Raw genomic sequence first — 23,775 nt, forward strand, 5'->3', positions numbered from 1 at the left:
TGATTATTTTACGAACAAATATCTCTTTAGTTAATTAATTACAACGACAATCTTTGTCCATGTAAAGTTAATTTATTTTTATCGGTTGAATCAGTTATTTATTTTATTTTTCTTCTGTTTTATTTACTTAAGAAAATATAATAAAATATTTAAATTATGCCCCAAAGTATTAGCATAATTACTTTTGACAGGCCTAAATAAAAAAAAAAAAAACTTTTGACATGAAAAATATGAGTTGACTAAAAGACTCTTATTTATATATATATTTTTATTATATCAAATTTTCTATCCATTTATACTTAAAATTAATTTATTTTGTCAATTTTGTTCAATTGCTTTTTTCATTTTTCCTTTTTCTTATAATTATATTTAATCTAACAAATATAATTAGAAATAATTACATTTACACCTCTTGATTTATTGTCTATTTACAGAAACTATCCCTGTATTTTACATAACTACATAACCCCTCAACAGCCAAAAAGTAGAGTAGTTTATGTAATGATGTTGATGTTTCTATTGGGTGTATGTATAATTTTTCAAAATATAGAAATTATATAAACTATAAATAAAAAATATAAATATAATTATTCTTTTAAATTATACACACATATCGAATGTGCCGTCGTCTTACACGGTGGCGTGTGTACATATATAGACCAGTAACCTGGAGAGGGAAGAGCTAAAGGGGGCCTGAGGGAGACGGAAGAGAGGGTAATTAATACCATCATTAAAGGGCTATCAGACATTTATAAGATGTTCTTTTTAAATAAATAAATAAATAAAAACAGTTGAGAACTTCACCAACAGTCTGTAATAATAATGATAGTAATAAGATTTTCTGATATGTCGTTTTTAAGCTTTAATTAACAGACATTTGTTGATCAAAGGGTTGCAGTTGGAGTTTACTCAGAGAGGAATATCTATATAATTATTTGTTCCACAATTATTTAAATGCAATTACACTAATTTAATGCGCCATTAATGTCTTAATGATGTAAGGGGTGTATTCAAGAGTTTGCCCTGACTTTTCAATTTTGTGGTAGGAATAAATTGTAAGCTATCTTTCACAACAGTATGGTTTTGAGATGGCGGAATGAGTTCAAGAAGTTTGATGTAGTTACGTGCTAGTATCCCCTCAAGGCGATCCCCTTGCTCTAACATCATTGTCCAATGTATATTCAGTTTTCAATTCAATAAAATCTGCATTCCGAATCGCGTGTTCAATTTACTGCTTTCCTGCTGCATCTAGCTTACTGCTGTTGCTATCGATATTGCTATTCCTGTCGGCGCGCTGCGTTAGTGCCGAGCGGAAGTTCGAGTGTGTGTTGCTATTGGCGGAAGTAGTCGACGGACTGCTAGCCACACGGAGCCCCTTTTCTTGCATTGCGGAAGGTGCCTCGTGAGAAAAGCTGAGAATGTTCGAAAATAAAAAGTTAAAAGTGCAAAATTTTTTAAAATTAACAATTTTTTTTTGAATACTTAAATATAAAAACGATCACAATTCGAATGCAAATTTGAAGAGAAGTGGAATGAGATGTGTAGAGTTAGTGTTGTAGTATTAAAGGTTTATTATTATTGTTATTGGCATGATGAAAAGTGCAGGCTAGCACCACAATGTTTGAGTAGTTGTCAAATTTTAGAAAACATTTAAATACCACAATTACTATTAATAATGGCACGTCTTTTGCTTTGGTCCTCCACATTCCAACAACTGCACCATTCACCAATTTCACTTTCAATTAATATTTCATTTACTAGACACCCCTAAAAGGACAATAACACACACATTTCCTCCACAACTTTTAGTCTGATGGTTAAAACTGTTCCTCATATAAATAAATTTGAAATTATGAATTTGAGTACCATTCGAACGTGTGGGTATTTGTCTATACTTTATGCGAGTTATTATAATTTATTTATCATTGTTGGTCATGTTGATGTATTGGTTGAATTGATGTATTGTTCAGTGTACCGAGATGAGTTTTTGTGATTTATTTAAGTCGAATACTGAGTTTATTGATCGGATCTATGTACTGCTCGGGTCGTTGATGTTGATATAGTTATGTAAATCACCATTTTATACAAAAGTGTTAAAAGATTAGAAAAATAATGAAAAAAAGATGGTCGGTATATTAATTCTTCTTGAACGTGACTATAGTTGCTACTCAAATAGTGAGTCCGTCACTGCAGTCCGATTGAAATGCAAAGTGGACTACGATGACTATACTCATAATCATCGAGGCATTAGTCTACTACGGTAAACTAGTTCGTATTCAAGTTGACTTGATTTTATAACTTATCTTATGAGAAGATAAAGTCTGTTCCACTTGTCGGAAATAGTATTTTCTGTTTTTTGCTTTTAATCTTATATGTCAGTGTTATAATTTTAAATTCTTGAAATTAAAATACTATAATTTTGTAGTCAATTGTATTTTTGTGTAATTAAAAATGATAGAAACCAAGAGGAAAGAGGACAAAAATACAAACATAGAGGATCTCAATAATAATTAGGGGAATTTTCACATTTAAAAAAAAAAGAAAAAGAAAAGAAGAACGCCAAAAACTCAACTCAATTATTATTGGATCATCGGCTGCCTTCCTTCTCTGCTAACCCATATGTCTGTTTTTTTCTGTCATTAATTACCCAAAATTATATCAAAATGGCCCCAAATTTATTGTTTAATTATAATTTTCACCCCTCAAGAACTAGCACAACCAAACAAAACCACCCCCAACGCATCACTACACGACACCGTTCCCCCCTTCCTCTCTCTCTCTCTCTCTCTCTCTCTCACTCTCACTCTTCTCTCTCTACAGTTTTCTCTCTCTCTCTCTCTCTCTCTCTCACTCTCACTCTTCTCTCTCTACAGTTTTCTCTCTCTCTCTCTCTCTCTCTAATTCATCATCGGATCTGAGTTCCCCAAAGTTAAAACCCCTTCTTCCAATATTGTCCGATCTCTCCGCTTCCCCACACAATCACACAATCACACACACACACACTCCAAACCCGCACACATACTGTGTGTGTGTCTCTCTCTGAATACGTACGTGTATACCTAAGGTTGTAGCAGAGAGTGGAGAGTTGGTTGGGAGCAGTATTCGGTCGGTTCTCGGGTCGGGGCCCGGCCCCAGTGGGAGATGGATCGGGCATTGTGAGCTGGATTCGATGGGAGGTGATAGACGATGAGCAAAGCCGGGGAAGAAGAAGAAGACGAGGAGTGCTTCCACGACTCGCTCGACCGGCTCCTCTCTTCCTCCAACACTTCTTGCTCTTGCTCTCCTTCCACTTCCGACCCAGAAGAAGACTACGATCCCAACTCGAATTGCAGCCCTGATTACAATGACCCAGTGCCCAAATTCCCCATGGGAGTCTCCCAGAACTACGATGTTTGGATTTCTCAGCCATCGTCGGTGGAGGAGAGACGCATCCGCCTCCTCCGCCAGATGGGCCTCACCCGTGACCCCTCACTCCTCCGCCACCGCCCTTCCCTCTCCCTCTCACTCTCATCCCATCACTCGAACCCCCTTGGTGAGAAATCTTACAGTACTGATGATAATACTTCGAAAGTCCTTGATAATAGTAGTGATTCCGTTAATGGTGATGATAGTAGTAATCGTAATGGTAGAGCATCTGGGATGGTCCGATCTAAGTCTGATGGAAACTATAATTCGCGCAAGACTTCGCAAGTTCATTCGAATAATTCGGCAACAGGTGGAATTGGTATAGATGTAAATAATGATAACGGGAGTGATATTCAAAGCCATTGCCGTATGGAAAGATCAAGAAGCAGCAATCAGTCGCCTGTCAGAAGTACGGTTTCTCCAAATAAACCCCCAAAGGTGAAGATTAGAATGGATTGTACACGAAATGGGAGCTTTAACAGCTTGTTGCCCGTCGTGAGGAATGAAGAGTCGGACCGGAGTTTGGAGTGTAACGGGTCAGATGATGTTAATGGCGTATGTATGATAAAGAATCTTGACAATGGAAAGGAATTTGTGGTGAATGAGGTGAGGGAGGATGGGACTTGGGAAAAGATCAAGGAAGTGGGAACTGGGCGCCAGTTAACCATGGAGGAGTTTTCATCCGAGATGTGTGTCGGGACTTCACCGATTGTACAGGAGTTGATGAGGAGACAGAACGTTGAAGATGGGAACAAAGAATGCTTGGATTCAAATGCTGATCGGAGCTTCGGGGGTGCATCTAAGTTGAAGAAGAGAGGGGGTTGGCTGAAGAGTATAAAGAATGTGGCAAGTTCAGTTACAGGGCATAAGGAGAGAAGGAGCAGTGATGAGAGGGACACATCATCTGAGAAGGGTGGGAGGCGGTCAAGCTCCGCCACAGATGACAGCCAGGATGTCTCCTTCCATGGGCCAGAGAGAGTCCGAGTCAGGCAGTATGGGAAATCTGTTAAAGAGCTTACAGCACTATACAAGAGCCAGGAGATACAGGCACACAATGGGTCAATTTGGGCAATTAAGTTCAGTTTGGATGGGAAATATCTGGCTAGTGCTGGTGAAGACTGTGTGATTCATGTGTGGCAGGTCGTGGAAACAGAGAGGAAGGGAGATTTCTTTTTTGATAAATCTGAAGATGGTAATTTCAATCTTCTGTTTCTAGCCAATGGATCGCCAGAGCCGTCGTCAATGTCACCAAATTTAGATGGTCTCTCAGAGAAGAAAAGACGAGGGAGGTCATCTATAAGTAGAAAGTCTGTGAGTCTTGAACAGATTTTGGTGCCTGAGACAGTGTTTGCCCTTTCAGACAAACCTATCTGTTCATTTCAAGGACATTTAGATGATGTACTGGATCTCTCATGGTCCAAGTCTCAGGTTAGTTGGTTATTTTTCCTTTATTGTTCTCATGGTTCTTCTACTGGCATAACGATGATTAGTTGAAGTCTTCCTTTTGCTTGCCTGTGGAACTTTGAGTTGCCTTATGTTAAATTTTGAATAATGAAACACGTATCATAATATTAGACTCTGATCCAGTGTAAACCTTCTTTTGTAGCCTCATAATTTCTTTGTGATGATAGTAAGTAGTTCCTCTGATACTTGTCTGTAGTCACCAAAAGTAGTTTAGCATACTTATTTTAGATCCTTGTCTGGGGAGGTTTAACCAGCATCTCTCAGTATAAATGAATAGCTAGGTTGTGTAAGGACTGTGTTTTTATCTTACTTACTGGAAGCATCAATGTTTGACTATTGAAAGGAGAGAGAGAAGGTAATAAACTATGTGATATCTGTTGTAAGTGGTGTTTATTATCTTCTGCATTAAATGGGGATTCATCATGGGACACAAGTAAATAGAGTGAGGTCTTTTTAACATAGTTGCAGACTGTAGTAACTGTGCCCTAGTACATGGGAATTATATTGTTACGTGAAGATTTTTGTTGCAGCATATCTCTTAAGTTTTTCCTGTTGATGCAAGAATCTTGGCGGTTTGCAATTTCAAATAGTAATACCAATGCATGGGCGACAGACATCATGTCTTCAATGATTTTGCAGTTTCTTGATTCAAGTGTTGTCTGTGATGATGCTTATCCAATTTTAAGCCAGTTGGTGACTTTTAATAAAATACGATGAATTTGGGTTGGAAAAGTATTTTGTTTTTGGTTTATTAAAGCATTTTTTATGGTGATTCCCACCAATCTGAAAGAAATTATGGAATTTATTTATATAGCGCTTGGTTCTATCAACATAGTTTTAGTCAGATGTCATTCCTATGAATCAATAGCCTGCAACATCTACTAGTACATCTTAACAATGAAAAACTTATTTGCTAAGTATATCAGACCTTGAATTGTTCTCCTTCTCTGCTTCTTTTCAGATATTTCGGCAAATAGTTCCCTGAAATGTCTGTTTGATTTGCAATGGAGTTGAGAAGAAAATTTTAATTGTTAATGTAAAATTTATCATCTCAACTTGGAGATTTCTCAGCCAAATGCAATTGATGTGGCCCATCTCCTGGCTCAAATCCTCTACCAGAATGAAAAAATTGAAACATAAAAAAGAAGGATAATTTTAAATGCCGTGCTTGTGCAGAATGATTTCATTTTGCAAAGTTTGTTATTTGCTTTTAATTTTAGTCAAGCACCTGGAAAGTTGCTCACAGTTCTCTTTCATCTCCAGCAACTGCTATCGTCTTCAATGGACAAGACGGTGCGTCTGTGGGATTTGTCTAGCAAGTCTTGTTTGAAGATCTTTTCACACAGTGACTATGGTAATTATCTGCATTCTCTGTTACTTCATTCAAGGAATTCCTTTGCTAGCATTTAGAAAAAGGACTACCCTTACAGTGTGGTTGGTGCTGGAGCTTCTGGGATCTATATGGTATTGGGCTGAGACCTGTTGGAAGAAAATGGCATTTTCTATGATGACTTTATGGCTGGACCAGTGCGTGTGCTTGTTGGTTATAGTAAAGATGGACCTGGGACTTTGTGGAAGGCCTTAGAAAGAGATTAGATAAAGGAGAAGAGGAAGGATACCAAGGAGGGAAGGAATTGATGTGTTTGCAATGGACCCTGAGAAAAATCAATCTGGGATTTTGGTAATCATATGAAGGGGCCATATGATTCATGATCTTGAAATACCTCTACTTGTAGTTATTTTATGAACTTGAACTTTAAAAATGAAGGCCTGTTGCAACGGTACAAGATTGGAAATCTTGAACAAGGTTGTCTGTGCTGATCATGGTCCAATGTTGTGTTACGCATAAATAGCTTGTACTGAGACAATGATTTGATATGCTGATGAACGGAAGAAATAATTAGCAGTTTGTGACCGTAAAGGAACACAATGGAAGAGACTGCTTTACTGGAATCACAAGGAAAAAGTAGAATTGGGGGCATGGTTGTGGTCACTATAAGGAGAGGGGGGATAGTTGGGTGGTTCTGATCATTTGATAAGAAAGACACCTATGGAGTGTTAATATGGGGTATGAATATGGGCAAAGGAACAAAGTCGCTCTGCAGTGGTTGTGAGTTTCAGTTGTTTGCCTAGTGATTAACATAGGGGCTTTAGTTTGGCCTAGCTAGTATCGAGCTGGCCATGTCTATCACATGCTTATATCACTCTTTTGGTTCTTTCCTAATTCCAATGTACTTGGAAGTTTATGTATTTAACATATCCATTGTAATGTTTCTGGTGAATTTTACATGATTCCTTGAAGTATAGAGTGAAAATATGGGTTAATCTACTGAAACATTTTCTGAATTTCCCATGCCACAGTAACCTGCATCCAGTTTAATCCAGTTGATGATAGATACTTCATCAGTGGATCTCTAGATGCTAAGGTGCGAATATGGAGCATTCCTGATCGCCAAGTTGTTGATTGGAATGATTTGCATGAAATGGTCACTGCTGCTTGCTACACACCTGATGGACAGGTTAGGGATGGATTATTTATTACTGAAAGCTATTGCTTTTATATTGTCCATGCATGTTAGTCAAAATTTTCTCTGACTTCGCACGTGTTAGATTTTTCTCAATGATATTTGTAAAATTTTGGTAGGGGGCACTAGTTGGTTCATACAAAGGTAGCTGTCGCTTATACAACACATCAGGTATGAAATGATTTCTTTGTTGAGAAAAATAAGCTTATGTTGTGAAGTAAATTATATATCTCTGCAATGTGTTGTTGCAGAAAATAAATTGCTGCAAAAAAGTCAGATCAATTTGCAGAATAAAAAGAAGAAATCTCATCAGAAGAAAATAACAGGATTCCAGGTAAACCAGTTCGTTGACCATTTTTACATCAACTACCTATTTATCTATGCAAAAGAAAAGACAGTGGAGTTTGAGTCGAGTTGCTGGCACAGTTTTCCGGTACTTTAGATTACAGACTGTCTGACACACAGTTCTTTTTCTTACGAGTCAAATTCTACTTATTCTTATAGTTGCTGACATATTTTATTGCACAGTTCGCACCAGGAAGTACATCAGAGGTGCTTGTGACATCTGCAGATTCCAGAATTCGTGTCTTAGATGGTGTTGATCTGGATCTTGTTCACAAGTTCAAAGGTATGGAGATGTGCAATAAAACTTTTTTATTTCTTTAACATAGTGATTGGGTTGTCTTGACTTCTTTAAAGGGGCTTATCAATTATGAGCCTTGGTCTTTCACAACCGCTACTTGCAAAAGTTTTTCTTGTTATCCTGGTGTCTATATACTACTATCTTCTTGAAACCCATGGAAGTTCTGCTTTATTGGGGATTTGAATTTGCAGTGCATTTGTTTGTTACTTTCCATTTTTGTTTAAGTGTCTTGAGCCCTAATCTGGATTTGTGTTTTCTGGATAAGTGTAAATTAATTCCTGTTGGAGTTTTACAGTTTTGTTCCTTTCTTTTAAGGTACATAGCTCATAGGTTAAAGACTTTTTCTTTTATTTGTGACTTATGGGAATTAGGAATATGTTTACCAAATAAAAGTAGAACTTCAGATCATAATGCTTGAGAACTATTCGGTCTCTGGCAATGTCTAATTTTCATTCAGCTATGTAATCCAAACCCTGCGTTTCTACTTCCATCTAAATATATGAGTGTGTTCCTTATCAATTGTCTAACCTGAACCTGCATTGTATACCTTTCTTGGCCGCATTATTTTCCTGGAACTTCTAGTTTTATGGCTAAGATCTCGTCAAAATGATGGATATTTTGCAGAGGTCTTGGAACAGTTATAAGAGTGATGTGTGGAAAAACTGAAATTAGTGTCGAATTTAGTCGTAATATATTTTTCTACTGTTGAGACTTGAGTTTCATATGCATGGTTTAGCATCTTCTGGAAGGCTAATATGAGAAGTGAGAGATTATTGCATGGACTCGTATATTCTGACACCATGGAAACAAGAATATTGCTGATACAAGTGTAGGGGTGATTAGCTCGTACATGGAGTGTACTCTTCTTAGTTTTCAATTACTGAATGAGATCTTCTCTATTTTTTACCATTCAAGAGGAATACACTTAGTTCCCTTTGTAACACTAAATGACATGGCATGTGGAAATTTGTTCCTCCTGGCTATGATCTGAGATTGCATTAAGTAGGGTTACGACATTTAGGTGTATGAGATCTCTAATTCAATTGTTTGGTTTTAGGAACTCATTTATTTTCTTATTACATTATATATTCCCGTCGTCTTCATCTATTATTTGAACTCCGAATACCTAATAAATTAAAGGATAATATTCATTGTCTCCTTGTATGATTCATTTGTGAGGTCAAGTTTTTAAGTATACAATTTTTGAGCTATCTTCTTGTTTTACCTTTTATCCTTTAATTTGCCATATGTGAAGATTGTCTTTGGTTCATATACTTTACAAAATTCTTATAGCCAATAAATTAGTGCTAAATCTTCTACAGGGTTCCGCAATGCAAACAGCCAAATTTCAGCCTCCCTCACTTCTAATGGGAAATATGTAGTTTCTGCCAGTGAAGATTCATATGTTTATGTATGGAGACATGAAGGTGAATCCCGACCAAACAGAAGCAAAGGTGTTACTGTTACTCGGTCTTACGAGCTTTTCCATTGTCGAGACGTATCTGTGGCAATCCCCTGGCCTGGCATTTCCGACACATGGGGTCTCCAAGATACTTGTGCTGGAAGGCAAAACGGTGCACTTGATCGTCTTGAAGACGTATTAAATGCATACCATCCAACTACACCAGTCGAAGAAACTAACGGCAGCGAAGGCTCGCCATTAGCATCTGGGTGCAGTAACAGCCCTCTTAATGGAACTCTATCTAGCGCCACAAACAGCTACCTCTTTGATAGAATCTCAGTAACATGGCCTGAGGAGAAACTTCTCTCAGCTACTAAGAGCCGTAGCCCTCGTGTCAGCGTAGACTTCTCTAACGGTTTCTACCAAAACCGGTCAGCCTGGGGTATGGTCATAGTAACTGCAGGCCTCACAGGAGAAATCAGGACTTTCCAGAACTTCGGATTGCCTGTTCGAATTTAGGCATCAAGGGACTCTGAAACACGTGACTATAAGCACCTCAACGAGTCCTAAGCCCCAAGTATGCAAAAATTTGTACAGATATCAGAGAGGTTGTAATATTAGCGAGTTCTCTATTTCTTTTTTTTTTTTTCTTTCTTTTTGTATTTTCTTGTACCTGTGCCAGTCGGATCCACGACTCAGCCAAGAAGCCTTGCTGACGGCACTGGTGAAAAAGTAGAATTCTCAGGAGTGAAGAAGAGGGGGGTGGGCAAAAGGTAAAGAAGATGTTACAGCATTGAGTTTTAGACACCGATTTATTTTGTGTAATCGGGAAGTGTAGAGTTAAGGGGGCGTTGTCATCTAAGCCAAATTCTTTATCAATTCATTCAATTTTATTTAGGGCGTTGTATACATAAAAGTTGGGAGTGAAGCTAAAGCTGAAACTGGAATGTGAAAAGGATGAGCATTTCCATGTTCATTGCACATCCCAGTTTTAATGTACTCTTTTCTGTACATGATTTTGTAATTGACAGACATTCTTCACAAGCAAAAAGAAAAAAAAAACAAGTATCATTTGCGTTTCCTCTTGTTCAATTGTTCATCTACTGCTAGATTCCTACCATGTTCGGCTAAATTTATTAAAAATATATGATAATTTCACTTATTTATAAGATATTAAACTATTTTTTTAAACATATGAAACTTTTTTCAAGTTTACCCAACTCACATAATGTAATAACAATATTTTTATTTACCGTTTACTTTTTATTATTAGGTTATATAAACTGTTCAATATTTACTTTACATTATGAAGGTCTGTTGTTTGGATTGAATAACTCATATTACAACATAAGCGGCCTTGACAAAACCATTAAAATATAAAATGGAATAATACAAGTTTTGTCTATAAGAACAGTTAATCTAAGATATGGGCTGTGTCTCTAACTTGTGGCAAAGAACTCAAAACCAGCCACTTCACAGACAGACTGCTCTCCTGGGGAGTTATGGTACCATACTCCTCACCCAAAGAGCCTCACCAAACATTATCCCTTTATCATTTTCCCCATACCCAAGCCCATAATTGTGGGGAGACCTCTGCCACCCACACTACAAACACTAGTAATAAATGAAAATATCAGAGGAAATCACAACCACAGAATCTGATTGGTGTTCCAAGTCCATGTGGCATATACTTCCACACAGGATCATCTTATCTGTGGTGGATTTCATATCCAAAACCATCAGTCCCTTTTGGTCAAGAATTACTATAAATATATCTATCAGAAGTATCTTATGCTACTTAGATTTGTAGCAAAAGAAAAATCTCTTACAAGGTCTCTTTCCCAGTAACATTAATATCTTGTAATGGCTTTACAGGCTGCTGCTCTGATCCCCTCTGCATATCCAATTCACAAAGAGGTTTGTTTTTTCATTGCTACAATGAATCCCAGAGAGCACATGTATTCTTGTCTAAATGTAACAACATTATTACAGGGAAAATCCGGTGCATGTTTGAAGGATTCCAGTCTTTTTGGAGTTTCACTCTCAGACCATGTTAAGGCTGACTTTACTTCTGCTGCATTGAAATCCAAGGTACATGATCTATGTATAGGTTGCAAGAATGTGTGTATATGTGTGTGCGTTTATGGATCAAGAATTGAGGTTACTCATGGAGATTGGACTTCTTGCAGAGAGAATTTGGCTCGAGGAAGTTACCGGCCGTTAGAGTAGAGGCGGTGGCAACGTCTCCAACTTTCACTCCGGCCACGGTCCAAGGGAAGAAAACTTTGAGGAAAGGCAGTGTGATCATCACCGGAGCCTCCTCCGGCTTAGGCCTGGCGACGGCTAAAGCCTTGGCGGAGAGCGGGAAATGGCATGTAATTATGGCCTGCAGGGACTTCCTCAAGGCTGAGAGAGCAGCAAAATCTGTTGGGATGGCCAAGGAAAATTATACCATCATGCATTTGGACCTTGCTTCACTTGATAGTGTGAGGCAGTTTGTCGATAACTTCAAGCGATCTGGCCGACCCCTCGACGTCTTGGTTTGTAATGCAGCAGTCTACCAACCGACTGCCAGGGAACCTTCGTATACAGCTGATGGGTTTGAGCTTAGTGTTGGGACTAACCATCTTGGCCACTTCCTTCTTTCAAGATTGCTGCTTGATGACTTGAAGCAGTCTGATTACCCGTCGAAGAGGCTCATAATCGTCGGCTCAATCACAGGTATGGCAAACAAGTCATCAAATTGAAATGCAGAATTTACGCTGTTTGGAGATGAGTTGCTATGTTAGGCAAGCCTGTTTAAATTCAAAGTTCACCAATGCTTCTCTTATGACTATATTTCAGGGAATACAAATACCTTGGCTGGAAATGTACCTCCAAAGGCAAATCTTGGGGACTTGAGGGGACTCCAAGGAGGACTGAATGGGCTGAACAGCTCTTCCATGATAGACGGCGCAGACTTTGATGGTGCCAAGGCATACAAGGATAGCAAGGTCTGCAACATGCTGACCATGCAAGAATTTCACCGACGTTACCATGAGGATACTGGCATCACATTTGCTTCCTTATACCCCGGCTGCATAGCCACGACCGGGTTGTTCAGGGAGCACATTCCACTTTTCCGGCTGCTTTTCCCTCCATTCCAAAAGTTCATCACAAAGGGCTTTGTTTCAGAGGAAGAGGCTGGAAAAAGACTTGCACAGGTAAAGTTAACAACTGCAGCATTGATTCTAGCAAGATGAATGCAAATTAAACAATGGCGTTTACCCGTGATGGATTGGTGATTGCAGGTTGTGAGTGACCCAAGCTTGACAAAGTCAGGTGTGTACTGGAGCTGGAACAAGGACTCAGCTTCATTTGAGAACCAGTTGTCTGAGGAAGCCAGTGATGCCGATAAAGCACGTAAAGTGTGGGAAATTAGTGAGAAGCTCGTTGGTTTGCGTGACTAAGCTAAGGATTTTTGGATTGAGGAAATCTTTTGGTGCTAAACATCGGTGAAGAAACAAAATTTCTGTAAAATTCTTGTTAGAATCATAATAAATCACTCGATCCAACTTTGCGTTAAATGGATATATATATTCTGAATAGATCAAAACACACGGGAACAACCACCTCACTGAAAATTGTTCCCAGAAGCATTTGACATCAACGAACCAACTGATCTGAACAAGGAAAAACGAAGATATACACCAGAATAAGTTGGTATGGGATTAACTTGAAAAGAAAATTACATTCTATATGGAATTTACATGGTGTCCAAACTAAAAGGGTCTCTTCCTTCTTACGACGAACTTGTTGGAGTTACAAAGAAAAAGTACATGCAAAAGGTTCATCCGAGTTGCAAAGAAAACTACATGCAATATACATCGTACTAGTACACACATCTATGCATGCACAAAGTACACTAAAGTTCATAAGCTGGAAACCTAGCCTGAGATGGTTCGGTCATGTCCAGAAACAGATAAGCCATTCCACCGATGCCTTCAAACAGTGAATATGGTCGATCACCTCCGTGAATAATGCCCTCTGATATGAGAATTTGAGCCCGATCATGAAGAAAGCATGCGAATGCTTTTGCTCTGTATAAGAACTCCTGTTTACCTGTTAACTGGTAGAGTGAAAGAAATATATAGGCATTCCCACTTATGCCATGACATACTCCGACTCGTTTAAGCAGGCCTCGGTTCCATACGACTTCCCCCGCATCAATTGCTGCTTGCAGAAACTCTTCACTTGCAAAAACCTGATAACATGGATGAAATTTTGAGCAATATTTTGTTTATTGAGTTACTTCTATTTGAAAACTTAAACTACAGCAAAGTTATAGAAGCTTCTATTTGGTAAAGGATTTACAGGACAGCCTAGATGCAGGCCTTATGCTTTTGTTTTTTTCTAACTTTTGAAGATAAGCTTGAGAAACTATGATGTATGGATGCTTGGTGACTTGATCCACCTCAGTAAGCTAATATCACCTCATGAATTGTTAGATTGGATAGAATCTTCAAAGAAGTAGAGAAAAAAAAAAAAAATTTAGTCATCAAATTTACTGTGTAGATGCCATCTAACTCCCCCCAAAGCATAAAGTTTCTTCATTTTGCTGAGACAGCACCTACTATCGAACTCATTATGATTATTCCAGAAGATAATGGAAGATACAGCTGACACTTTGACTTTGGTTATCAAACCGACTGCTTTAGAATCAGACAAGTTAAAGTGAAAATATTAAGAAGTACTAATAGCAAAACGAGTTAATTTATAGCTCTTCATGGAATAAACATATTAGAAAGCAGAAGAAAACAGACATTAGTTACTGGTTATATCTTATACCTTGGCTGCTTTTGCTAGAGTAAGAGCAACACCAGGAGCTCCATGGCACCAGTGAACGAGTCTATCCGTTTCACTTCCTTCACTTGAAGGGTAATTTCCGCTAGGAAAACGATTTTTTATCATGTAACGTAGTGTGCCCTTGACATGCTCCACCTCATCCGGCGTCAGGTCCATATCCATTAACACATACATAATCCCAGCAAGCCCATGCGCAGCTCCCCAGTATCTTTTTCCATGCCATTCAAACATCAAAGGACATCTTCCTTTCGCCAATTGCCGACCAGATTTTATAATTTCATCAACAACAGCCCTCTGTATAAATATTTGAATCAAATGAATAGGGCTATCTTAAATGCAGTCAAGAAACTTGACATGACAGTGAAGGGTACCATTCTGGTGGAAGAAATTGTGTCTTTGCCAATATTTTTGTTTAAGAATGAAGATGCCCACAAGAACCCAGCTCTCCCATACAACAGTTCATCTGGAAGGTCCTTGGAAAGCTTAATCTGAACTCAATTTGGAAAATGCAAGCCAATATATTAATACAACAAAAAAGAATAGCAATTAGCAACCAAGAAAAGGGTTGAATCGGGTGCTGAAAGCAAGTGGCATTTGTGGGAAAGTTGCACTACCTCTTTGAACTGTGCCAAGTATTGATGACATAATTCTTTATCGCCTTTATGGTGTGCTGCTACGGCACCAAGAGCATATACACCAGCCCGTCCACATATGAAAGTCACACGCCTGCAGTTTACAAACACCACCCGATTATGCCGGCAATACTGCAATAAGTTACGTGGTTTATGATCGGGATAAAAGTCATAAGATATGCATATAAGGCCGAGTAGGCACCTACACGTGAGCTGTAAGCCGGACAAATAGACCATCCCAACCAACCTATAGAATAATCATAATTCTCATTCTACTTCCATCCATCTGTCTTGTGCTTTTAACTCATTATACTCTCAGCTATAATGTGATCAGACCTGACATTAGCATCAACACATCCTTTTCTTATCGAAATTCTTCTAAGCACACCATGGCCGCAAATGGCAAAGCTTTTAGAGAACAAACTACAACTAATTTGAACTTTTTTCAAGTCCCACAAAATCAAACATCCTGAAGATGTTCTATATGAAAAATCCAAAGCCAACTCATCTCCAACATTGTCAAGCATCAAAGCAAACCTTTTATCAGAACACAACATCACAAAATCCAAGAACCATAAAGAAACCCCAATCTAGTCAAATTCAAGCAACTGTTCGACCTACAACCTAGTAGTTAAGTCAAGAATTTTCATCCCAAAAGCAAAATACTTTCATTCATAGAGAAACAAAGAGAAAACTGAAAATACCCAGAGCCTCGAGACGCGGAGTCACAGGCCTCAATGATATCAGAGCAAAGAGCAAGATCATTCTTGTCTCCAGTAATCTGATAAGCCTTAAACAGCAAGAAAGCAGTGCCCAGAGCCCCAGTATACAACGTATAATCACCTACACGATTTCCTTTCCCTACCCACGTCTCCTTCACCACCTACAACAACAAACCTCGCAAGTCAAGAAAAACTCCCACATTCAACCCAGAAAAGCATTAGAATTTCTGAAAAGGTCTTCCATTTCTTCTCCAACGGATTACATATTTTCAAGAAAACAGTGTAAACAGAGAAACGCCATCTGGGAAATGATCAAAAGGGAGTGAACTGAGATACTTACTGTATCTTTGAGGTCCAAAGCTGCTTTCTTGAGCCCTTCGGAGAGGGTTCTATAAGGAAGGTGGAGAAGCTTGGTGAGTGAATCAGAGGCAGCAACTGCGGCTGATTCTACAGACGGTGTTTCCAGGATGTAATCAGGCATTTCGTTAGGGAAGAAGCGATCAGCCATTTTCTCCAAGATTATTTTGTTCTTAGTGGATTTTCTTCACGAATTGGGTTGTTGATTCTTGGGGTTTTTGAAACGGAGCTGAGAGCTCTTCCAGCACTTAGGTGAGTGATGAAGCTTGTGGAAGCTACGGGCATCTGGCCACAAACTAAAGTGGTTTTAATGAACTATTTCCCGTTTGAAAGAAAAAGAACATTTTTTGTTCGCAGGTCTTTGTATATTTGGTCTACTTAGTCACCCAATACTCATATTTTTGTTCTATAATTTTTTAAAAAAATAATATTTTTAGTCTCTGACACATTTTCATTATATATTTAATCGAAAAAACGACATGACTTTAAATACTTAGATAAAAATTATTATTATTATTTCTAGATTATGAGATCAAAAGTAATAATCTTATAACAAATGGAATAAAAAAATAATAGGATCTAACGATCATGTATATTGTAATGAAATATATCTTGAATCATTTTCTAAAATTTATGATATTAAAAGTTAGAATTTCATAATCAATGAGATCAAAATTAAAAAAGTTCTGTTACAGGATGAAAAGAGATCCTATATCTTATATTTTAATGACAATTTTTCGACTCATTAGTTATAGAATTTTTATTAATGAATGTTGAATCCATAAATTATAAAAAAATAATTTAAATTTTTCCATCACATTTAATTAGTATTTTAACTAAAAACACCAAATAGCTGTTTATCAAAAGATCCAAGTTAACAACCACATAGTTTTTTTTATTATTATTAACATACTAAATAAATTCAACAAAATAATTAAAAGTGATAATTTTTATAATTTACGATACTATTAATAAAAGAAACCGTGATTGATAGGACAAAAATGTATAATTTGGAAGTTTAAGTATTTGTAAATATTTTATATTTGTGATGTGAATATGTGACATTGATTTTTTTGTTTTATTATTATCCCTTATAACAACTACAAAAATAATTACAACACAAAATTATCACACAATAATTATTCAATAATCTTAAATTTTATTGATACAAGTAAACAAGGTATATAGTATGATAATTTTATTTATCTCATATTTAATCTATCATTAATTTGTACTAACATAATCCCATCACTCGAAGTAAACGAGCCCATAATATATTAATCTACACCAATATACTATATAAAAAAAAAAAATTTCACTCGCAAATGGTTATCTGTGACACTATTATACTAAAATTTAAATTACAAATTGTACGCCTGACGTTTGGATCAATATAATTATTTATTTATTTCAAAGTTCACATTATATTTGGGCCGTTAATATACTATTATATTTATTCTTCACTTTCACTCGTGTTAATAATTTGATCCACTTTTAATTTTATATTTATTTTTATTTATAAAATTGATATCTTATCTATTTGATTATATACACGTAAGTACTGCGTGCTACGATGACTACTTTGTATATAATAAAAAAATAGTTCAAATATTTGTTTTTTCACAATTTAATTATTACTTAAGAGCCCAACTTTGTTATTGGGCCATTTGGCAGAAAGTTGGAGCCCAGAAAAGCCCATCAGGAATCGGTTTGTTGGGCCGGACCTATGAAAAGCCCTTCTGTCTGCATCTATGGCGTAGTAAAATTACAATTGCTTGTTAACTGAATTAGGGTTTAGGGTTTAGTCTCATCTCTACTACATTCCTCTTTTGTTCTTCGTCCGGCCACAGGTAATTCAAGATTGAACTTCTGTATAGATACAAACGAATGTTTTCACATTAGTACTTGTTACGATTTTTGTTTTTTTCGTTGTTGTTAGGGAGATTCATTGTGTTCAAATGGGTAATAAGCGAAAACACAGTGAAGCCGAGGCTGCGGTCGATGTGAAGAAGGACGATAGTGCGCCAGAAAGGCCGAAGAGGACGCTTCTTGGCTTTAAGAACAGTGATGAAGATAAGAAGGAGAATGACAGTTTTCGTGTGGGTTTTCGGAATAAAGAGAAAGTCTTGGTCACTTGTTCGCGCCGCATTAGTTTCAGGTGTTTTATTTCGTTTCTTGAATTTTAGTGAAGAGGATTTCTTCATTTGACGTTTTTTTTAGTCGGTATTGGATTATGCTGGTCATTTTATGTTGATGGGGCTTGCTTCAGCGGCTTGTATGGGCTTATCTAGTGTTTCTTTGTTGGATATGGATGTTTAGGTATCGGCATTTGATGTTGAACTTGGTTGACCTTCTGCCTCACTGTAAGAAAGATAACAAGGTCGAGTCCAAGGAGAGTAAAGGGACTGCTTTGAATGAGCTCGTTGAGCTCAAGAGCTGCTCTTCTTGTTTGTTTTTTGAGGTATGTGTCATGGAAGTACCTAAATCTTGTGTTGAAATCCTGATTATAGATACAAAAGTTGAGCTATGTTGTCATGGACTCATATGCAGAAGTCTCTCAGTGCAGGAAAGGCAAAGACCTCTACTTATGGATGGCCAAGTGCCCCAATGGTCCTTCTGTCAAATTTTTGGTTAATGCGGGTATGAGTGGCTTTATGTGAATCTTGTATTAGGAGTTCTTGTGGTTTATCAGATCCATAATCTCTGGCCACCCTCTTCCTATGAGAGAACATGGGCTAATTCTGTATCTTGTTTGTGTGTTTGAAGTGCACACGATGGAAGAATTGAAACTTACTGGAAATCATCTGAAGGGTTCACGTCCTATCCTGACCTTTTCATCCAACTTTGATAAAAGCCCTCACTGGAAGCTTTTAAAAGAGATGATTTCTCAGGTATCTGTGGTTATTTGAAGAATATTCATTCAATTCTTTTCATGTTCTGAGCACTGAAGTTTGAATAGTTGTCTTCTGACTTGTTTCAGTTGCAATTGATTAACAAGTCACTGTCATTTTTATTTTACTTTTTAAGTTTCTTATCTGCAATTCCATTTGTTGATCCCCTTGGTCTCATGAGTTCCTTAATATCTTTGTTTGTTGCTTTGGGACTCAAATGCCTGTGTTTCATGCCCTTCTTTGTTCAGATATTTGGCACTCCAAAGGATCACCGGAAATCTAAGCCTTACCATGATCATGTATTTGTCTTCTCAATTGCTGATGACCACATATGGTTCCGGAATTACCAGGTTGGTGATGAGAATGCGTAAATATGAATGATTGGGTTTTAATCATATAGAAATAGGAAGCATATTTGCGTTGAATCATCTAGTCCATGATTCTTGTAATATGCAATTCATTATTTGACTTGGTAGATATAGAAGGTTTGTTCCGCAGAATTAGCCAGCGTATGTATGGATTAATTGTGTATATGAAGTGCTTATCAAGTTATTTATATTCCAATTACAGTATTGAAGATTTTTTAAGTTTCCAACTAGTAGCATCGAAAATATGAAAGTGATAATCTAAGTAATCTGAGTAATCTTCTGAAGCCATATTAACACTAATAGAATTGTCAAGTTATATTAGTAAGCATTTCATCTTTCTGTATTTCCTATTTTATCTCTATTAAGTTGATCTAGATGATTCCACAATGAAGATTTTTCATTATTCCAGATTTGCGAGTAGTGTTAGTGAAGGATTGAAACACCCCCCCTCCCCCCACCCACGCACATAGACACACAGAGAGAGAATATATATCACAAACATCAACTGTTTTATGTTCCTAAGGAGGTATGAATTTGAACCATTTTCTGCTAGTTGTTGGGTATTAACAGATCTCGTGGGTTGTTAGTATTCTTGAAATATTTATCATGATATCTTCTTTTTCTTGAAGCAGATATCATGTCCCCATGGTGGAGCACAGAAACTAGACCGTGGAGACTTGGAAAAGATGACATTGGTTGAGGTTTGTCAAGGAACAATATGTTTATGTACACCTGGATGCTTATAAATTGTTTGGACTGACATGGTTCTGTCGGATAGGTTGGCCCAAGATTCTGTCTGAATCCCATTAAGATATTTGGTGGCAGTTTTGGTGGTCCAACACTATATGAGAATCCATTTTATGTCTCACCAAACCAGGTTAGCTGTTCAAGTAGGGTCTTAGTTTGCTTTGTAATTTCGTGTTCTCTATGATTTTTGGGCTGCTGGGAGTGAAAATATCACGTAGTTGCTTTTGCTTCTGGTGGGATGGTCTATCCTAATTGATGTGGCTCTGCTACCTCTTTGCCATTTTCATTTCGTCCTCTTATCAGTGCATGTGTTATGTAAGGCAGTCATCAATTTACATCGATTTTTTAATAATAAAGCATAAATTTCCAGGCTGATGAGTCTAGCTATATGTTGTTGCTAATGTCACCAGATTCGGTCATTGGATAAAAGGCAGAAGGCTGGAAAATATGCAAAGAAAGTTAAAGCCAAGACTAGGAGGAAGATGCACGAGCTGGAAAATCCCCTGGAAGTTGATGAATTTGCTGATATGTGGAAAGAGTGAAAAGCTAATCAAACGTAGTCTCAAATGCTCGGTAAAGTCCGCATACAGTTACATACCTTCAGCACATTACTCGAAGGATAGAATGCTATCGATGTTTGTTTAGTAGCATCTGAAAGTCGATGATTTTTACATAGTTAAAATGTTTAAAGTGGTACCTGATCTTTTCGTCTCATGGTTAACTTCAAACTGCATAAGCTTAAGGCTTAGGTCGTTGCGCAGTTTTACTCTATTTTGTTTGTCGGATGCTGAAATCTCACGATCACTATGGTAAATGCTGCTTGCGCATGCGAATTGGATCGATACATACGGACTCGATTTAATTTGTAAGAAACTGTTAATTTTTGTTGAATTATTATTACCCGCTGAAAATGGATTGGAAGAGAAATTACTTGGTTGGGCTGACTACTGCAAATATTGTATGTGTGTGGTAGCGGGTAAAATTCATTTTAATTCCTGCTTTTTGATCATAACTTCAAAATAGTTCCTTGCTTTTCAGTTCTCTAAATTAGTCCCTCTAACGAGTGGTTTTCCTATATTTACCCTTATGATACTCTTCTTCTTCTTTTTTTTTTAAACATAAGCTGGAATCCCGCCATATGCGTGGAATCCCCGTCAAAGATTCTCAAATAATTAACTTAGTTTGAGATTGAAAAAAAATACTAAATATTAATATGAATAATTAATGACGTACCGATAAATAAAATTATGGAAACGAAAATAACCGAATCCAAGCAAGAAAGATGTCCTGAATTGATGTTTTGCCTTTACAGGGTGTATTTTTATCCTTTCAAGAGAAGATGTAACATATCCCTGTCATCATATACATACAAAAAAAGGAGGAGAGGGTGAGAAGATGCTCTTATCATGTGATGTGGTGTATACAGCCGCAGATCAATTGGTGTATGTCTCATCTCCTCCACTTATTTGAAAGGTACGGATGGGATGAGCTGTACTCCAACACTCTATATACATATATATACTCATCAAGCCAATCACGACCCCACATCAATAATTGAGATGAACTTTGAATGTCCAAATGTGCATGTGTTCATCACTTAAGCTAATCATGAAATTTCAATCTTATAATAGAAAACTTTCATCATTTTAAGAATGAGCAGACTACTATTTGTTGACAATAAAACTTAACTTAATTTCAATGTAAATTACAATCACTTTTATTTTTTTAAATTTGGTATAATTATAAATACCTCATCATTATTTAAAAAATTACAAATACTCCCCTCGTTTTACCATCCGTCCAACTACGAGTCCGTTTCGTTAGCTTTCGTTAGGTTTCCATCCAATTTTTCTGTTGAACTAACCAAAATACCGTTTTGCATTATAAATGAAAATTTTGTATATTTTTAAAATTTTTTAAAATATTTTTATGAACTAATATTGAGCCTATGGAATATTTATTTTACCCAATCTAATATTCTTTTATATTTATTAAAAAATCTCAGCAAGGATAAAATAATAATACCCACTTTACTATTTATGGACTACATAACTATTTTCTATTTAGAGGGGGGTATTTGTAATTTTTCAAATAATAAAAGAGTATTCGTAGCATACCAAACCTCAAGGAAGGTAGCTGTAATTTACCCTTAATATTAAAGTAAATTACATCAACGCTCCCTTATATTAGATTTAGTTACATAAACACTCCATATATTTATAAAGTTATGATACATTCCTTAAGAGATCATAGTGTAATTACCTCATCGGATGTTTGTTTAAGACTTCACCGCTGAATATGGAATGTAAATGTTTAATTATAATTACAACTATAACTTCGAGAGGTATATTTTTGTAATTTTATAGGGATATTTGTGTAATTGAATTTAAATTTAAAAAATATCAATATAATCTACCTTCAATAATAAATAGTTCATTGTTTTTGCTGTCTATACAATCTTTTTAATTTTTATTCTTAGACGTAATGATTTATTTTAGTGTTTAAATTTTAAAATATATTTAATTCATACTATAAATGGGAATTTGTATATTTATATTTTCAATTTCATATTATTTTAATTTATTCTTATATATTAATTATTATTTAAACTATAATTTGATTTAGAACATAAGACGAACGTACTTTCGGAGTTCTGGATCAACAGAAGTCGAAAGTATAGTGTTTTAAATACATGATTTTGATAATAAACTTCAAACATATATTATTTTTAATCCAAAAAAAATTACGAGACAATCTATCTATCAATTCAATCATTTTTCTCGTGGAGATTCTAACCCCTCATATATTTGTCATGAGGTGCCACCATTTTTTAAATCTTGTCGTTTCAATCACTGTACAAATGATTTTTAATTTTTAATTTTTGATTAATTATCAAATTTGTTATAGTGATCGTTTATACCTCATAGTTTACCAATTTATTAATATGGTGTTAGAATATTTTAGGGTCGAATTTGATAACTTTCTAACATAGGTTGGGGCCACGAATTATTGGATCAGGTGTGAACATGATAGCATATGTACTTTTCGTAATAATTTGTTTGCTATTATAAAACTTAGTCAATGAAGATATATAATTTAGGCTGTTGATTTTTTTTTTTTTTTATGTCGGGCGTTTTGTCAACATCACAAATTGCTCACGAGCTCTAATTTTATGTAATATTTTTTATGTTTGTTTTTGTCTAATAAATAGACTCATTCGTTAGTTAAAATTTATTAAATTGACTGATATTAGCTAAAAAGTTGAATGAATATATATATATATATATATTTATCACTGATTGACTTATTACTAACTTATTACATATTAAATAAATATTTTCTTATGAAACTAACCTTATACATCTTCACTCATACTGCATGCAATGAGGTATATCTTCACCTTTATAAGGGTATTTTGATTAGAAATTATTGCCTTGCAATAAGTGAGTAATAAGTCAATTAGGGTAAATATAAATTTTTATTATATTTTTTTTAGCTAATATCAACAAATTCAATAAAATTTAATTAATGGAGAATCTATTTGTTAGACAAAAACAAACTTTATGAGTATTAAATATAATTTTTCGAACCACAGAAAGTCTACGTATAATTACACCAAACCTTAAGGAAGGGCAGTGTAATCATCCCAAAAATCTTTGTATACACCCTACAAGGGGGACTTTTGGTACTGAATAGGTGATTACAATTACAATCTCAAGAGTATATTTGTAATTTTACCAAGAATATCAGAACATTTTGTGTACTTGAATATAA

At 36.2% G+C, this 23,775-nt stretch overlaps 4 protein-coding genes across 6 annotated transcripts; 3 read left to right on the top strand and 1 right to left on the bottom strand.

Annotated features, from left to right (window-relative positions):
- Nucleotides 1-2,752: 2,752 nt before the first annotated feature.
- On the top strand, nucleotides 2,753-10,531 carry LOC105177019 (uncharacterized). Of its 2 annotated transcripts, none has more exons than XM_011100032.3 (7): nucleotides 2,753-4,833; nucleotides 6,133-6,223; nucleotides 7,231-7,388; nucleotides 7,514-7,565; nucleotides 7,646-7,728; nucleotides 7,923-8,022; nucleotides 9,343-9,560. In XM_011100032.3, exons 1-7 carry the CDS (start codon nucleotides 3,187-3,189, stop codon nucleotides 9,417-9,419), a joined length of 2,208 nt encoding a protein of 735 aa, XP_011098334.1. In that variant the 5' UTR covers nucleotides 2,753-3,186; the 3' UTR covers nucleotides 9,420-9,560. The 2 variants fall into 2 exon arrangements, with proteins under 2 accessions (XP_011098334.1, XP_011098333.1); XM_011100031.3 differs by having other exon boundaries at nucleotides 2,754-4,833; nucleotides 9,360-10,531.
- A 686-nt stretch (nucleotides 10,532-11,217) lies between these two features.
- LOC105177016 (protochlorophyllide reductase) lies at nucleotides 11,218-13,005 on the top strand. Its single transcript, XM_011100029.3, has 5 exons — nucleotides 11,218-11,356; nucleotides 11,432-11,530; nucleotides 11,629-12,160; nucleotides 12,284-12,642; nucleotides 12,730-13,005. The coding sequence occupies exons 1-5, from the start codon at nucleotides 11,303-11,305 to the stop codon at nucleotides 12,886-12,888; spliced, it is 1,203 nt and encodes a 400-aa protein (XP_011098331.1). The 5' UTR covers nucleotides 11,218-11,302; the 3' UTR covers nucleotides 12,889-13,005.
- A 119-nt stretch (nucleotides 13,006-13,124) lies between these two features.
- On the bottom strand, nucleotides 13,125-16,330 carry LOC105177018 (lanC-like protein GCL2). The gene is made up of 6 exons (XM_020698764.2): nucleotides 15,979-16,330; nucleotides 15,621-15,799; nucleotides 14,899-15,010; nucleotides 14,656-14,772; nucleotides 14,267-14,578; nucleotides 13,125-13,682 (listed from the first exon to the last, which is right to left on the bottom strand). The coding sequence occupies exons 1-6, from the start codon at nucleotides 16,144-16,146 to the stop codon at nucleotides 13,344-13,346; spliced, it is 1,227 nt and encodes a 408-aa protein (XP_020554423.1). The 5' UTR covers nucleotides 16,147-16,330; the 3' UTR covers nucleotides 13,125-13,343.
- Nucleotides 16,331-17,748: 1,418 nt separating this feature from the next.
- On the top strand, nucleotides 17,749-21,580 carry LOC105177015 (ribosome biogenesis protein BRX1 homolog 1). Of its 2 annotated transcripts, XM_020698765.2 has the most exons (10): nucleotides 17,749-17,845; nucleotides 17,935-18,153; nucleotides 18,315-18,456; nucleotides 18,557-18,635; nucleotides 18,762-18,886; nucleotides 19,135-19,236; nucleotides 19,887-19,955; nucleotides 20,033-20,131; nucleotides 20,412-20,574; nucleotides 21,314-21,580. In XM_020698765.2, exons 2-9 carry the CDS (start codon nucleotides 17,954-17,956, stop codon nucleotides 20,541-20,543), a joined length of 948 nt encoding a protein of 315 aa, XP_020554424.2. In that variant the 5' UTR covers nucleotides 17,749-17,845; nucleotides 17,935-17,953; the 3' UTR covers nucleotides 20,544-20,574; nucleotides 21,314-21,580. The 2 variants fall into 2 exon arrangements, with proteins under 2 accessions (XP_020554424.2, XP_011098330.2); XM_011100028.3 differs by lacking the exon at nucleotides 21,314-21,580 and having other exon boundaries at nucleotides 20,412-20,845.
- Nucleotides 21,581-23,775: the final 2,195 nt, after the last annotated feature.

The sequence above is a fragment of the Sesamum indicum genome, linkage group LG13 (assembly GCF_026168435.1).
Source record: "Sesamum indicum cultivar Baizhima isolate 11 linkage group LG13, ASM2616843v1, whole genome shotgun sequence".
NCBI classification, from domain to species: Eukaryota; Viridiplantae; Streptophyta; class Magnoliopsida; order Lamiales; family Pedaliaceae; genus Sesamum; species Sesamum indicum.

Bases quoted from the DNA above. Each gene is read 5' to 3' on its own strand.
- LOC105177019 (XM_011100031.3), top strand. From the start codon at position 3,187: ATGAGCAAAGCCGGGGAAGAAGAAGAAGACGAGGAGTGCTTCCACGAC. The intron at 6,224-7,230 runs GTAATTATCTGC...CCCATGCCACAG, and splicing joins CTTTTCACACAGTGACTATG to TAACCTGCATCCAGTTTAAT. The intron at 8,023-9,359 runs GTATGGAGATGT...AATCTTCTACAG, and splicing joins TCTTGTTCACAAGTTCAAAG to GGTTCCGCAATGCAAACAGC.
- LOC105177016 (XM_011100029.3), top strand. From the start codon at position 11,303: ATGGCTTTACAGGCTGCTGCTCTGATCCCCTCTGCATATCCAATTCAC. The intron at 11,357-11,431 runs GTTTGTTTTTTC...ACATTATTACAG, and splicing joins CATATCCAATTCACAAAGAG to GGAAAATCCGGTGCATGTTT. The intron at 12,161-12,283 runs GTATGGCAAACA...ACTATATTTCAG, and splicing joins AATCGTCGGCTCAATCACAG to GGAATACAAATACCTTGGCT.
- LOC105177018 (XM_020698764.2), bottom strand. From the start codon at position 16,146: ATGGCTGATCGCTTCTTCCCTAACGAAATGCCTGATTACATCCTGGAA. The intron at 14,773-14,898 runs GTAGTGCAACTT...AATTGAGTTCAG, and splicing joins ACTTGGCACAGTTCAAAGAG to ATTAAGCTTTCCAAGGACCT. The intron at 14,579-14,655 runs GTACCCTTCACT...ATATTTATACAG, and splicing joins CAATTTCTTCCACCAGAATG to AGGGCTGTTGTTGATGAAAT.
- LOC105177015 (XM_020698765.2), top strand. From the start codon at position 17,954: ATGGGTAATAAGCGAAAACACAGTGAAGCCGAGGCTGCGGTCGATGTG. The intron at 18,457-18,556 runs GTATGTGTCATG...GAAGTCTCTCAG, and splicing joins CTTCTTGTTTGTTTTTTGAG to TGCAGGAAAGGCAAAGACCT. The intron at 19,956-20,032 runs GTTTGTCAAGGA...TCTGTCGGATAG, and splicing joins AAAAGATGACATTGGTTGAG to GTTGGCCCAAGATTCTGTCT.